Below are 14,683 nucleotides of genomic sequence, written 5' to 3'. Positions count from 1 at the left end.
GTTCCTATTGGCTTTAAACTAAAGGACTATTTCACGGGTTTTCAGTAGGTCTTGACTCATAGCTGAAAATAGAAAACACTAAGACTGACTCAACCTGAACTGGACAATTTCACACAAACTTTTTAAAGTAAATGAATGAAAACTTAAATGTATGCAAACATAAAACGTTTTTCTACATTTTCCACCTCAGAATTAGAAAGGCTAAAGAAAAACACATTATATGGACGAGCAAAGCTTGAATATCCAGATCGGCAAAAGCTTTCAGGAGCAAAACACTGCTGGAGGCTGCTGACTTTTCTCAAATTAGCACAGGGATCAGCAGCCTTTACAACCCTTACTGCCATTTTTGTCTTTGGTCTAGCTATATAAAACTTGTTTAAAGCCACAAAAACAACACAAAACAAATAGCTTATTTGTATTTATACAATATACAGACTACTAAAAAGTATTTGACACAATCTCAGCTTAAAAAAAACAAACATAAATTTTCCATTTATGAGTAAAACTGATAAAACAATGTTCTCAACATTCCACTTCCTTGTGTTTAGATTTAATGAATCTTTCACCAGTTGTTCACCATATGAGAAGACTCCAAATTGTGTAGATTACCTCACTGTCTGGAGTATGCACCAGCATTTTTTCCCCCCTCTCTTCTGAAAAATGAGATATGGTATTTAGGAATAATTATGAATTAGCTCTATGACAACATTTTCTCTAATAATCTGATGTTCCCTGCCTTTAAGACATCTTCCGGAAAATGTTACCAAGCTGGGCGAGTGAGGCTAGCCTCTCAATCCAGGCCTGCAGCTCCCCGCGAGCACCATTGGGCCACTCAGCTTGCAGAACAGCAGACTGAGGTGGAAACACCAAGCTCACACTGTACTGTGCTTTACAGCGATGCACAAGAGCTGCGGGTGCTTGATGAGCATTTGCTGCATTCCCATTTATCATCTTAAGATAACCCACACTACCGTTGCTAGGCAAACTCAGCATGCAGCTTATGGCGGGGCCGGAAAAACCCATTTAGGATCTAATCCTTCAAGATGACATTAACATGCTTCGAGTTTAAGTAGCTTATATTAAGGACCTGCTGTAGCATTCGCTTGGAGTCAGAGAGCTTCAGCAGAAACGTTGACAAGACTCTCAAGGATGGCATCGGTTTTCCCGACAAACCTGAGGCCGCAGAGATAAGAGCAACAAGAAATGGAGAAACGCTTCAGAGAATTTGCTCAGTAAATTCTCTGACAGTGCTTTCAGTGAAAGGTGATAAGGTCTTAAAAAGTTGAAGTCTGCCATTATTGTTCAGTTCCCCAGCGCTTGAGGAAATGTGTTCGCTGCTGCCGTCTTGTTACGTAATGTGAGTGTTGTCTTTTCCTGGCAAGGGGGCTATAATCATAATTGCTTAGTTATTATATTTTTTGTCAAAAACTATAAAGGCAGTGTGTATATAAACCATGTCATTGCGCACTTATTAAATAAAGTAGATGGTTTGGCACCGAAAACACTCCTGCAGCTTTGCAGCCCATAAGTGGGCGAAGTGCTTTAGTCATTTGACTGACAGCTGAATTGGAGAGAAAATGTGTTTAGAAGTTAATGAAGACATCTCAGTTAGCAGAGGTTTGTAAGAAAAAAAAAACAACTAACTTTTAAAGTTTAAGGACCAAAGCTTGGTGATGGCTCATTGCCTTAACAGATAAAGATTTCAGATTTATCTAAATTGCTGCAATATGCCAAACACCCTTCAGGGATAAGGCAAGGAAAGTTTGGGTGAATTTGTGACACATGCATTACATAATATGGATGAGTACTGAATATAAACTGTTTTCAAAAAATTCTATGCAAATTTACATCATTATCATTGGTTAATACTGTATAGGCTGAAGCTTTCTAAGTTTAATCACATAGAATTTTCTCTCAGTCCGTCAACAGTTTGATCTGTAAATCCAGGAAATACTTGTCTAGCAGGTGTTTTCTGTCATGCTGTTTTACCAGTTCAACATAGTTTCCTCGTTCTTCTGTTTCCCGTCTAAGTAATGAGAGACAGCAGCAAATTTATTTGGCCTGAAAGCAACACAGTGCATGTTTGGACCAACTTGTCCTCCAAGGGATAGTTTATACCAGGGGTTTTTAAATTGAATCCTCAAAGGCTGGTGTCCTGCAAGCTTTAGATGTTCCTGGTCTAACACACTTGAATCAAATGGCTTAATTACCTCCTCGGTATGGAACCAGTTCTCTAGAGTTCTGCAAAAAACTTTATTATTTGACTCAGGTACGTTGAAGCAGAGACATCTAAAAGTTGCAGGAGACCGGCCCTCGAAGCCTGGCTTTAAAAACCCCAGACAGTTGGTAATACTCAGCTGCAAGTGTTTTCAATGATTACTCCAGATAATCACACCTAGAGTCTAAAGTTGCTTCCTCATTCTTCTTTGCAAAATAGCTCAATTTCAGACAGATTGAATGGAGAGAATATGTGTGAAGCAGTTTTCAAATCCTGATTCAGATTCTCACATGGTATTATGTCACAACTTTGACCGGGGGGAAGGGGAACTTTGAATGCTGTTTGCCCAGGGTGTCAAACAGGCTAGGACCGCCCTTGCACAGTTTTGATGGCCTCAATGAAACTTATGAATGTGTCTAAATGGTAGAAAATTATTTTGTAACTGTAACAATGATGCTGTCACCTCCATTTTTCCCTGCTGGAAGGTTTGTGTTAGTCTATTTCATAAAATCCAAATGAAGTCCATTGAGATGTAGCAAGAATATCCAAAAAAATATCAAGAGGTTTGACCAAACCACCAGGTGAATTAACCTTTTTGTACTTTCACTAACATGATTCAAACAAGAAAGCTTTTTACTTTGCAAGCATTGTCCAAGTCATATCAGCTGCCAGATATCCTAACACACAAGTCTTAGAAACTAAGGCAAAGCTGTTTTTCCCCCTAAAATTCTCAGGATGACTTGATAACTTTGCTATAAGCCCGTATTTCATTATTGAATCTGACAGCAGAGCGATAAATATATGCAAATCATATATTTTGGGGGAGTTTTACGGAATTCATGAGAGCACAGTGTGTAGGAGAGAAGTAAACAGAGACTGTGCAGAATGAAGATGCTCAAAAGCACATTATTTAACAACATTATGGCTATTTCCATGCTGAATAATTAAAATGTACACTGAATAATATTTGTCAGCATATGTAAGATAGTTTAAGAATGGGTTCCCAGCCATTCTTACTTTTTTCTCCATGAGGAGAAACAAATTGAGAAAACTGAAACATATGCCCTTTAACCACTTCTGTATGCTACATCGATTATGCACACACACAAAAAAAGCTTTCCCGTGTACAAAATGTGTGTGATTTTACATAAGAGGTCCTCAACTTGTGTTAATAGATTTATGTCATACACGTCTGATGCTGCAGGCACTACATACTTTACATTACAGTTTGATGAGGGAATCCCAAGCTGTTTAAAAGCTTTTAAAACCAAGAGAGGCAGCTGGGTGAGGTCTGTGTTCTGCAATACAGCGTGTTCAGCTATAAAACCTGGGATGTGCGTCCTGGCCTGTGTATTTATGTAGTCATGGGGTCTGGTGGGAAGAGCCAGAATTAGCTGAGGGTAGTAATAGGTCACTTAGCAGGGCCAATGGAAAGAAATCCTGTTGACGCAACATGCCCAATAATATTTATTTCCTTGTATCATGTCAGCATCTAAAAGTGGGAGACAAACCCAAACAACACTGAAGGTTGGCTCCTGGTTTTAAAGTGCGACAGGGCAGCGGTTCCCTCAAGGAAGAAAAAGTACCACTTCTAGAACAGAATCCACTCAAGAAATGACAGTAAGCATAATGAGGTTCCTGTGAGGAGCCATAGCAGACCTTGCTGGAGTGTGTGAGACAGGCTCGCTAAAGAATATGCAGTAAAAACAGGCAGCCAAGGCCTCGGGAGGAGTTGTTTTTCACAGGCCTGTGTGGTATGCATGTGAGCCTCAACCCACTCCGGCCCACCTCGTGGCTGGCTGGTTGGCATTCCTGGCCCGCTCTGTAATTATGGCTCTTCTCCAGACTGCTTTGCTATTCTCTGATCTGATCTCTCCCCAACCACCGCCAATGCACACTTACAGCAATTAGCCACCAATGATTCTCCTGGACATTTAACTAAGAATACAATTAGTTTGGTAAATACTGTATGGCCAGCAGATAAAAAGCATCTCACCATTACACTCGGCATCGTGTATCACCAATCAGAGGTAATAGTGATGTTTTTAACTTCAATTTCAAGAGATAAAATGATGTGAAACTTGAAAAACGAATTAACTCTTTCACACCAAATGTTTCTGTTTTGATACCAATACACCCGAGTCCACTAAATCTTCAACAAGATCCTTTTTTAAAAACTTGTAAATGTGACAAATGCTGCCAAAGTGTACCATGTGTTTACATGCAAAATGAATCTATTTTTATATAATAACATCCCAGAAATGTGTATCTTTCATTTTGGCATTCTTAAAGCTTTGTACTACTGCGGTGATTTTGGAAACATTCCTTTCCTACATAAAGGAAGGACTTTGATTTTAAAGTTTGCATATAGAATACAAGAGTCTAACCAAAGGCTTTGTTTGTCTAAACAAATGCTGACAGTTTGTTTGACTTTAACTCCCTTGTGTTTCATTCTTTGAAACATTCTTGTGATAATAGGAAAAGAATTAAATGCTGGTGATTGCTTGTGCTCATCAGAGTAGCAATGCTGGTCAGAACTGGTGCAGAAACATGACCATTTTAGATGAAAATGTAGGTTTTTTTTTTTTTTCAAATACACTTTCTGTCACAAAGTAACCATTCTCCCTTGTGGTGAATTACTAAACTGGCAACACAGGGTTTTTAATTATCTGTGCTGATTTGTTAGATCTCCAACCTTTGGCGTTAAGAAAGCTTTTCTTTGAACTTCCCTCTAATCGTGGGCCAAATTGTCATAGAAACCAGCATGGTGCTGAGTAATGCTGTTTAAAACTTTTACTCTCAGGAAACTTGTAGCTGTGTTGTACTTACTTCTTTCAAATATTTTGAACATATACTGTAGTTATTAGAAGCTAAAAGCATCAACCTCTTTGAAATGGAAGCACTGAAAGTGAGATGAGACGCAGTTTAAAAAAATGCCTATTTTTTTGGGATTGCACCTGGTGAAGTAGAGAAGTCTACATGGGCCAAAGCATGTTGCTGCAAACTTTCAATGATAACAGAGGAAATTACTCATGCTGGCTACTACTTTTGTAACAGATGTGGGTTTAGGGTGAAGTGTTCGGCTTGAAATGTGTTAATTTCCATAATTCCTGTTTGACAGTATTTCCAGACCTCTAGGCATTTTCTGACCACATTTCCAATACAAACTCTTATAGGTTGAAGGTTGGGATGACGTTTTGCTGCCTGGCTGTGTTTCACATGGAAAATGAAGCCAAGCCCAAAGAAAAATTTGCAAGAAATATGTAAATATTTAGCCATGACAAAAGTTCAACAATCAGAACACATCAATTGCATATGAAAGAGAATCTCTCAGAAGTTCAGACAATCTGCACCATTCATGCAGTCGGGGGCACATGACAGGCCTGCAGCAGAAGGATTAGGATGATCAGCTGAGCAAGACTCAATACCACATTGTTCCTCACAGTTCACCGCTTGTTTTTTCCCCTCCAACTCTCCCTGCAGCTTATCAGAGGAGCCAGACCCAAATCTCTCCCCACTTATGCCTGCCAAACTTTAATCACCTACAGCCCACATCCAAACATAAAACTGTTAAGCCACAAAACCATGGTACAAAAAAAGTCAAAGCCTTCTGCTGTGCTTTTTGAAGGATCGATGTGGTTTCGAATGTGGACTCATTGCTCTAGAAAAAACACCTCATATTTGGTACAAAAAAATAACACAAAGATGGGCAATTAGGTTAATCTGCTCTAGGCTTTAGATAACAGAGTACAGATCTGCCATTGTTTACAGGTGACATCTGCATCTGGGTGACAAAAGGCAGCTGTAGAACGGATCAGGAAGGGTGTGTGCCAGCGCTCATTGTCTCTGGTTGACACCGATAGCAAACATCCCGCACTGTTCACACACACCTACTCCATCATCGGTGGATGTGGCAGTCTGGACAGTAAATTATTGGCACTATCAGAACGTCAACATTCAAGGGCTGTGTGGTTTAACAAAAAACATTTACAGGAATTATGATGGATGTAGTAATCGTAATACTGTGCCTTGCAAAAATACAAACTTTGATGTATTTCAAAGGGTCTGATGTGAAAGAACAACACAAAAGTAGTTAATATTTGTGGAGTGAAAGAAAAGGAAAATACAACAAATTTATCCCTAATTGGATCTGATCTTTGAACACCAGTTTTCAAGTCTTATCCATTTTCTTTTAGTAGATTAAAGTCTGGACTTTGACTGGGCCATTCGAACATATGAATATGCTTTAACCTAAACCATTCCATTGTAGCTCTGAGTATATGTGCAGGGGAACAGTCGGTGTTGATCTCTTTAGTTCCTCTAGTTATCATGGGCTCCTTTCTCGCTTCTCTGTCTATCAGCACAGGCTCATGGTCATGTCTTGGTAGGTTTGTAGTTTTGTTAGGTTGGAATGATATCATGACCAGTGCTGACTGCATTGTTCAAACCGTTCAAATCTTTTCTGGACTTGTGTTCCTTAATCTTTATAACACTGTGTTGTCTACAGAAACCTTATGAGACCTTCCCAGAATATCTACATTTGCACATAGAAAGAATCTGACAAGGAGAACTTATGGGATGGTTTACAATGGGTTTATCTAGGGGTGTAAGAGTTAAAGGATCTAGATACATCTGGATACTGTCAGATTTATATATACATATACTGTATATAAACAATAATTCATATCTAAACCCTTCGGTTTCACAGGTATCCAAGTAAGATAGTTTGGAGTTTGTGGTTCTATCTCTTGTTCACTGGGCAAAGTAGTCAAAGTGCCTTGATGATACCAATATTGAAAAATACCTACATAGCCACAATAGTATTAAAAACCCAGCATTGTGTAATCTGAATGTTGCACAGGAAGCACTTTGAAAAGCACCTTGAAAATTGACATCAGCAGCATTTTCCCTTTAAGAGAGGATCGGACAAAGTAGGCCCCCCTTTTTTACCTCTTCGCCTCTTAACTGGCTGTAATGGAGATTAAAAGCTCAGAGAAATGCTCACCTGGCATACGCATCAACAGGCTCAGACTTGCCACAAAGGAAGAGCATGCAGGTGTCCCTGCTTGACTGAAACGGTGCAAAAATTGCATCTGATAGTGGTGACCAAACACAGCCACGTTGGATGTGTTTGAGAAATTCTGGATTGCTATTTTTTAACTTTTACAGTGATAAATATGCTGTTTTTATGCACGTTAGTTTACCTGAACCAGATTATATATTTTGAAATGGCAAAAAGACTTTGAATCTCCATGGTGTTTTGATAGGATGAAATAGTTTCTCACCTATATAGAGTGAGGAATCTTTCTTCTTCACGTGATCATCAATGTAGGAAACTCCAAGGGGCTGCACCGGAGTGGCCCCAATCCCCAGCAGGACCTGGGCCCCGATGAGCAGCAGGTACATCATGTTGGTGTTGGCCTTGTTGGCGCAGAGAGTCTCATCTTGAGACTCACCAGAGCTAGTATTGGAACAAACATCCCGACCCAAGTTGGTCCTGTGAATTTTTTCTATTTCATACTGCTTGGTCAAGAATTCGGGAAGAGCTGAGAGGAGAGCTCCTAAGGCCATTACTATGCCCCCGCAGCCAATCAGACGGGGCCGGTGTGCCTTGGCCCCAAAATAGCTTACGAACAGAATCAGTGCCAAATTGCCGATTTCGAAGCTGCTGGCTATCACTCCAACGTCGGCGCTTTGCAGGTTGAACCGTCGTTCCAGGGTAGTCAGCACACTCACCTGAAAAACAAAACGACAAATCTGAGTCCAGGGAATAAAATTTATTCTAACAAAGAGATTGGACCTCTGCTCTACTTATTTATTTTTACCACCAGCTTTTGTGTTTCACCAGCTGCCAACCACACCACAGTTTAAAACCCAAGCAGAAACTTATCAGGAACAAAAAAAGCAGATTGGTTGTTTGCAACAGTGTCAGTAAAGCCGTCCCAGCATGTTTTTAAATGTTGAAAATTTAGGGGAATTCCACTTTGACTTCTTTAACATTTAACAAGGCAGCAAGAAGCTAATCCTGGCTTTGATTACAGCTCTTTTGCTAACCTATGCTTACATTTGATTGAACTTTTTAACTCCGGCATTTTTGTAAACTCAAAGGAGAGATCTAACTCAGCATTTAAATCTCACTTTTCTTCACCTATATCAGAACATACAATATATGGATATGATACGTAACTCTGTACATGGCAAATTTTGCCTACAAATACTACACTACCAATCAGAAAGCCAGAAACCAGGAAGAGTGAGCTAACCAAGTAGCTGACTGAGCAGCCGACATCCAGAGTGGTATGTAGTCATTTTTAAGTTATAATGTGAGACAAAAAGAGTACTGCACAGGTGTTTAACTGAGAAATTCTTTTTATATGGCATCCTAATGTTGAGAGACTTCATTCATATTTTAACAGATATTTTTTTATTGATCCATGCTAATATAATAAACAGCATGGGGCTTGTCATAGCAGAGTTGATCTTTAAGGTACACCCCAAAATCTGCTTTTTGTGTTTACAAATGTAACTAGGCTGAGAATTATTAGCCTTCACTGTTTAAAAAAAAGACTAAAAAAAAATTTGTGAATGATATGGCAAGAAACCACAACCCTATCATTTTTCATTTTAACATCATTTTTCATCTGGGAGTGAAAAACAAACAAACAAACAAAAAAAACACTTGTGGCCTTTATTGACAGTTACCAGACAGGAAATGGGCAGAGTAAAAGAAATGCAGCAAAGATCTCAAAGTCAGGAATCAAACAAAGGACCGCCGCATCAAGTATATGGAGTAACTCTTCGACCACTACACTACTTGACATCCTTATATAGTTGACTTAAAATTCAGTATCTTATTATGTTTCATATCAAGCCTTATTGGAAACAGATCACTAAATCATGAACTACATCTAAAAAAACGGGGATTCTGTTTTACATGTTAAATGCCAAATTCTTCTCTGAAGAACATTGTGAAATAAACTCCTACATTAGTAGTTCTGTGTTCAGCTGAGCATTTTAGCTACTTATATAGGCAACGGACAGCATCTAAAAATAACAGTAAAAGTTTTAACTAAGTCCTTTGGAATGTGAAGGCTGTTTGTTTTGTTACATAATGATACAGGCTGAGGGTCTTAGGTAAATAAAGCAAAGAGTTAAAACTGCAGAAGCATGACAGCTGGTCCGCTACTGAAGGCAGAGAAGATCAGCAGGTGATACGACTGCCAGAAATAATACAGTAAGGCTTGTTTTTTTTTCTCTAGGAGTTTAAAATGCGCTTTCTTCTTTGATATGCAGGTGTCACAAGTGATGCATCCAGGTCAGTGATGCAGCTGCTCTCAGTCTAAGTGCAGCATGTCCCTCCCTGAAGTACAAAGCAAAGGGAGAATGACTGTTGGGAGCGCCCAGAGTCTTCCACTGAATTTAGGGAATGGAAAACGTCGGCCCCTTGGGTGGCTATTTGTCATAAATTAATGAAAACAGAACAGGCAGGACTGGCTCCTCCAGTCGTGTCTCATGCCACGTTTGGAATGAAAAAAAAAAAAATCCAATTAGAGCCTTAGTTACTATGGAAGATCTGAGTAAATGTGAGTCTAGCTATGCAGGAAAACCCGTTCTGAGTACGATAGGTTCAACATATTCATCTCTTCAGCTCTGACCTCAATAGGCAGCTTTCCAGGAGGAGTTAAACCACCATGAAATATACAGGAAAAAGTAAGCAAATGGAAACCATTCCGTCAGTGGTCCCAGCCATGTTTTGCCCAGATTACCGTGGAAATGTTTAATCTGCTGCATAGCAACAAGTAAACTTTGTAACACTGAGCAGTGTGTCTCATCCGAAAAAAAACAAGACACTTTCCCCTTTAGAGATGTTTTTCAGAATTAACCGGAAGGGGTTTAATATACATAAAGAAAACAAGGCCCCCTGCAGCTGACATCCCTTGTATGACATTATGTTTTAGCTCTAAGGCAAAGATGTTAAAATGATGCTATTTCAATGGTTGAGCAGCTGTGTTTAACTGGAGCTGAGACTATTTAGAATAATTTCCCCTCTGTTTTATGAGCTGGAACTTACGGACTATTGGTTACTCCAACAGCAGAGAACAATCAGGTTAAAAATTTGTTATGAGCATGAAGCATAAATAACATTCATTAGCATGAGCACACTTGGATTAAAAAGAACAATAATCCTTTGAATACACTCTAAAAAATAAAACACAAATAGTGTTGTTTACATATAAAAAATAATTCTGATTGAACTCATAAGTACAACCAGTTGTCTATTTAGTTTTTTTTTTTTTTTTTTAAACATTTACAGCTTTGTTATTATTGCCTGTTGTCAAGTACTCTGTTAACAGCTGAACCAATTTTAAAAAAAGGCCAGAGGCTAGTCGCAGTAATAGATTACCGAGGTGTGGTGTTGTATTTTTTTTATCTCATTAAATATTTACTCCCTAGAGAACCAATCAACATGATTATCCAACATACCCAATACAAACTAACATAACAAATAAGCTGACAATGGCAGAGTAGTGGATAGCTGGAAATGATAAACAGGGTTTTGTTAGGCAGTGAATGGCTTCCACATCCCCTTTCAGCGCTCCGTGGGTTGATGGCTGCCTTAGTGTGACACGTCACTGAGGACATAACAGTCGAGGACCAGGTGTTAGTTTGGTTTTCCAACTTGAGCTCTTAAGTGTCAGATTTGACTGTCGTCACAGAGGTGCAGCTACACCCAACACACCACAAACTGTCTATATCTGAACATGAGTCACAGAGAGAATTTAGTACCACATAGTACTTTAAAGTATTATAATGAAACTGCATTTAACTAAATGAACCGAGATCAAACATTTTATTTAATCAAAGTTAGGCACGAAACACTATGGGTCTAACAACATCTTCATGTTGTTAAAAAAAAAAAAGACAATATTTCTCATTGAAGCAAAGATTCCGTTGAGAAGTGCGGTGTTGTTTCTGTTTTAGATTTGTTTTATAAAAATGCTAACTGGATTTTCACAAATGTTAAGCTCAGCTCTTGCCTTGGTTTAAATCTATGTAAAATGTTGAATGTACTGTTACGCTCTTGTTAAACTGTACAGATGAGCTGCTCAATGTCCCCAGTCAATTTATATGAATTTTAATGTTCTACTCAACACTTCCTTTATTAGTGTTGGCTAATATCCATTATCTAGATCTGTTTAAAACATTCTCATTTCTAATTGTACGTTAGTAGATTATATAAATTTCTGCCTGTAATTGATTGAAGATAAGATGCTGTCATATTGCTGCAAACATTTTAATGCACCTGAGCTTTTCTAACAGTTGCAATAATTTAAATTGATAATGCATAAAATCAAAATGACTTACCCAGAGATGTCCTGATCAAGTTTTTTTTACTCACTTGATATTAATTACATTTTTTCAAGCAAGCAAGACGTTTTTCTGTGGAATCTTTGTGTTAATTCAGCAAATAAATGTCCACAATTTTGACTGAAAAAGACTAAATGTGCTGCTGATTTCTTGATAAAGGTAGCTATTATAAATCCAGCCGAAAATCCCCAACCAATAGTATTTCCCTAATCTTTATCAGATTTTTTTTTTTTACTAAACTCAAAACAAAGTTGGTCAGTGAACATGAGGTTTGTAGATGAATTTACAGACTGTTTAGCACAATTTTCGCCAAAGAGAGGACAGTCATTTTCATGGCTGAGCATCTAAACTACAGGTTTGCAAGGGGCTTAAATGTCATTTGTCCCTGTCACCATTACGGACTTGTAGTTTCAGTTGTTTTGTACACAACTTCTTCAGGTGCGAAAGGGTCAGCCATTAGATGTTAAACACCAACCATGCAGTGGAGAAATTACGTACCTCAGTACATACAAATTAAAGTAATTTTCTATCATTTACTCAATCTAATGTAAGAAACATTGGTTATTTTAATGATGAAATTATTATCACCCAACAAGAGGTAGTTTTGAGTTATTCTTTATCTACTTCGGCATATTGATTAAGCAGTCAATTGGCCCAAACAAGTACCAGAACAAAAAAAATGGAAATAAGGTAAATACAATGTTTAGTTTTTAGAATTAATAAATAATTAAAAATAAAGTAAACATTCAAATGTTGGTACTCTCTTATACCACTTATTTCAATATTTCAAGAAAACACCTGCAAAAAAATAAGAAAGTGATGAAGATGAAGTGACCATGCGCAGTATGAAATGGGGATATGCTTTGGTGGAGAGGTGATCAGGAATGAAACAGTATTAATGGTGTCAGATACTTGTGACATGTGTTATCATTGTATTGGCCAACACAATTTGTTTACCAACTCAAAAAGATTCACTACTTACAATCTAAAGTCTCAGGAGTTGGTTGCTAACTTACTTTCAATTATTTTTTTAATATAAAAAGTCTCAAAAACAGCAGTCTAACTCTTTGCTTTTGTCTGTTTTGTTTCACTGTTGCACTCGAGATACTTAGGACGTTGCTGATTGTCTTGTACAGTCAAGAGCTCACCGGAAGGCATGGGGCCATAAATGTTGAACTTTCCCTCTCTGGTGCCAGCAAACTCTCTTACTGTAAGCACAATGATCCAATCAGAGATGCCATAGTTGAACATGTAAGTCAACACCAGCTTTTCAGCTTGACATCTTGCCAGGTACCCAATGCCCTGTACATGGAAAGGAAACTTCAAGAAAATTAAAAGCCCTTGTGTTTATCCAATGAGGTGACTGCAAATTTCACTGTCTGCTATAGTTTTACAGTCCATTCACTGTTTGAACAGGTGTCCAGAACTAATGTGCCATAAAAAAAAAAAAAAAAACGGCCACCAGTCCTGCTCTGTCTGAGAAGCAAAGGAGGATTCGCTCTTTTTCTTGCTGTCAGAGTTATCACAGTGTGGCACCACCATCCTCAAGCTCCAAGATGCTCGGCAGGTCCACTTACAGAGGAGATAAGATGTTCCAGTCCAAATATGGTTGAGGCATTTAGGGTTTAGGTGTATTAATTGGGCGCAAGCAGAGACATCGCTGCCTTTCCTCAGAGAATAAACACTGCTAATGTTGAGCCTAAACGTTCACAGCGGCTGCCTGAGGCTGCGAATCTCATCCGAGATGCTTTGATAAATATTGTCGCGCTCTTTAGGGAGGTTTTCTTCCACCAATTCCAAAAAATAAGAACTGTCCGCATCCCTTTTTTTGTTTCTTTCTTTTGACATTTTAATTCAACTGGCATCATGTAGAGAGAGAGAAGGAAAATGCGTTTATCTGTAATCAGTGTGAGTAAATGTGAAAATGAAAGAGTGAGCACGTGTGGAAGATTGGAAGAAAGAAGGAAAAATGAGGATTGGGGTCTTGACCTTGAATGACATTTTTGGTCAATTTAGCCAATTGGTGTTTTTGTTCTGAACTAATTAGCCTAATATCAGTATCGTAAATGATTTTTAAGTTTTTCTTTACCCACGTGACAAGAACCAGAAGCCAAACATCTGTCCTGCAGCCGGTTTCTGTAACTGCAGCCCTTCAGAAAAGCCCAGAGTGGAGCAGAAAATTTGCAGCTGCAGCCTTTCACTGTACTGTACAGTTAACAGGACGGACTCCTGGCTGCATGAGTCTGTGCCCCTGCTGTTCGGTACTCACCAGGTACGCTCCCACTGTGCCCTGTGCCAACATGAGAGCGCACTCCGATATCAGGAAAATCTTGATGTTGGAGAAGCATGATGAGTTTTTGCGGAGCGTGTCGCTTTCCAGCATGTCGCCGCCACTGCTGCTCCCCGGGTCCCGGTGCTTCTTCACCTGCATCCCCGCCGCCTAGGACTCCCCGAAACACTCGCCGGGGGAGGAGGAAGAGGTGGAGGATGTTCACCGGAGGAAGATACCGGCCGGCAGCTTCAGGGTTTCGTTTTTGTCTGCTATCCGTGGAGGCTACATCCGAGGGTTTTCTACTTGGCGCCGCGTCTCGGTAAGTCAACAAATTGTAAGGCTTTCATCTGACAAGCTTGGGAGCGCAGATCCAAACTCCGCGGGGCTCAGTCGCTGCTCCGCGGCTAAACATTGCTACCTCGTCGACACCGCGCAGAAACATGTGAGCTTTCCGAAGGCACAAGTGAACCGCCGGCATAAAAACCCCCGTCACGTCGCATGCTTGGGCCGCAGAGTTTTGTGGGTTGTAGCGGCCGGTGAAGGTTCTCCTAACTCCGGCAGCGGAGGACTGACGGGGACATTCAGCCACGACGGCTGCTGATCGTCTGCGCCCTTACCTCCTGTCTCTGCTCTCCTCCCTCTGTCTGTCTGTAGCAGCAACCATGCGCTAGGGGCGCTGTGCAGCATCTTCAGCTCTGCTCTTTTCGGGAAAATACTAAACTGTCCAAAACTCCTGCAGGGCACTGAGTGTGTTTCCGACCGCTGTTAAAGGACTGTTTTAGTGTTGGCATGACACATAGCAACAACGGATGGCTGCATTGACT

At 39.6% G+C, this 14,683-nt stretch overlaps 1 protein-coding gene across 1 annotated transcript in view; it reads right to left on the bottom strand.

The window, feature by feature from the left end:
- slco3a1a (solute carrier organic anion transporter family member 3A1a) overlaps positions 1-14,018 on the bottom strand; it is a 31,957-nt gene extending 17,939 nt beyond the window's left edge. Inside the window, exons 1-2 of the mRNA XM_028032394.1 lie at positions 13,857-14,018; positions 7,504-7,954 (exon numbers count right to left, since the gene is read on the bottom strand). Of these exons, the coding sequence (XP_027888195.1) occupies positions 7,504-7,954; positions 13,857-14,018 (613 nt within the window). The remainder of the gene's footprint in view (positions 1-7,503; positions 7,955-13,856) is intronic.
- Between the last annotated feature and the right edge of the window lie 665 nt (positions 14,019-14,683).

This window comes from Xiphophorus couchianus, chromosome 2 (assembly GCF_001444195.1).
Source record: "Xiphophorus couchianus chromosome 2, X_couchianus-1.0, whole genome shotgun sequence".
In the NCBI taxonomy this organism is placed as follows: Eukaryota; Metazoa; Chordata; class Actinopteri; order Cyprinodontiformes; family Poeciliidae; genus Xiphophorus; species Xiphophorus couchianus.
Note: the sequence above shows the minus strand (reverse complement) of the source record. Positions and strands in the feature narration are given on the sequence as shown.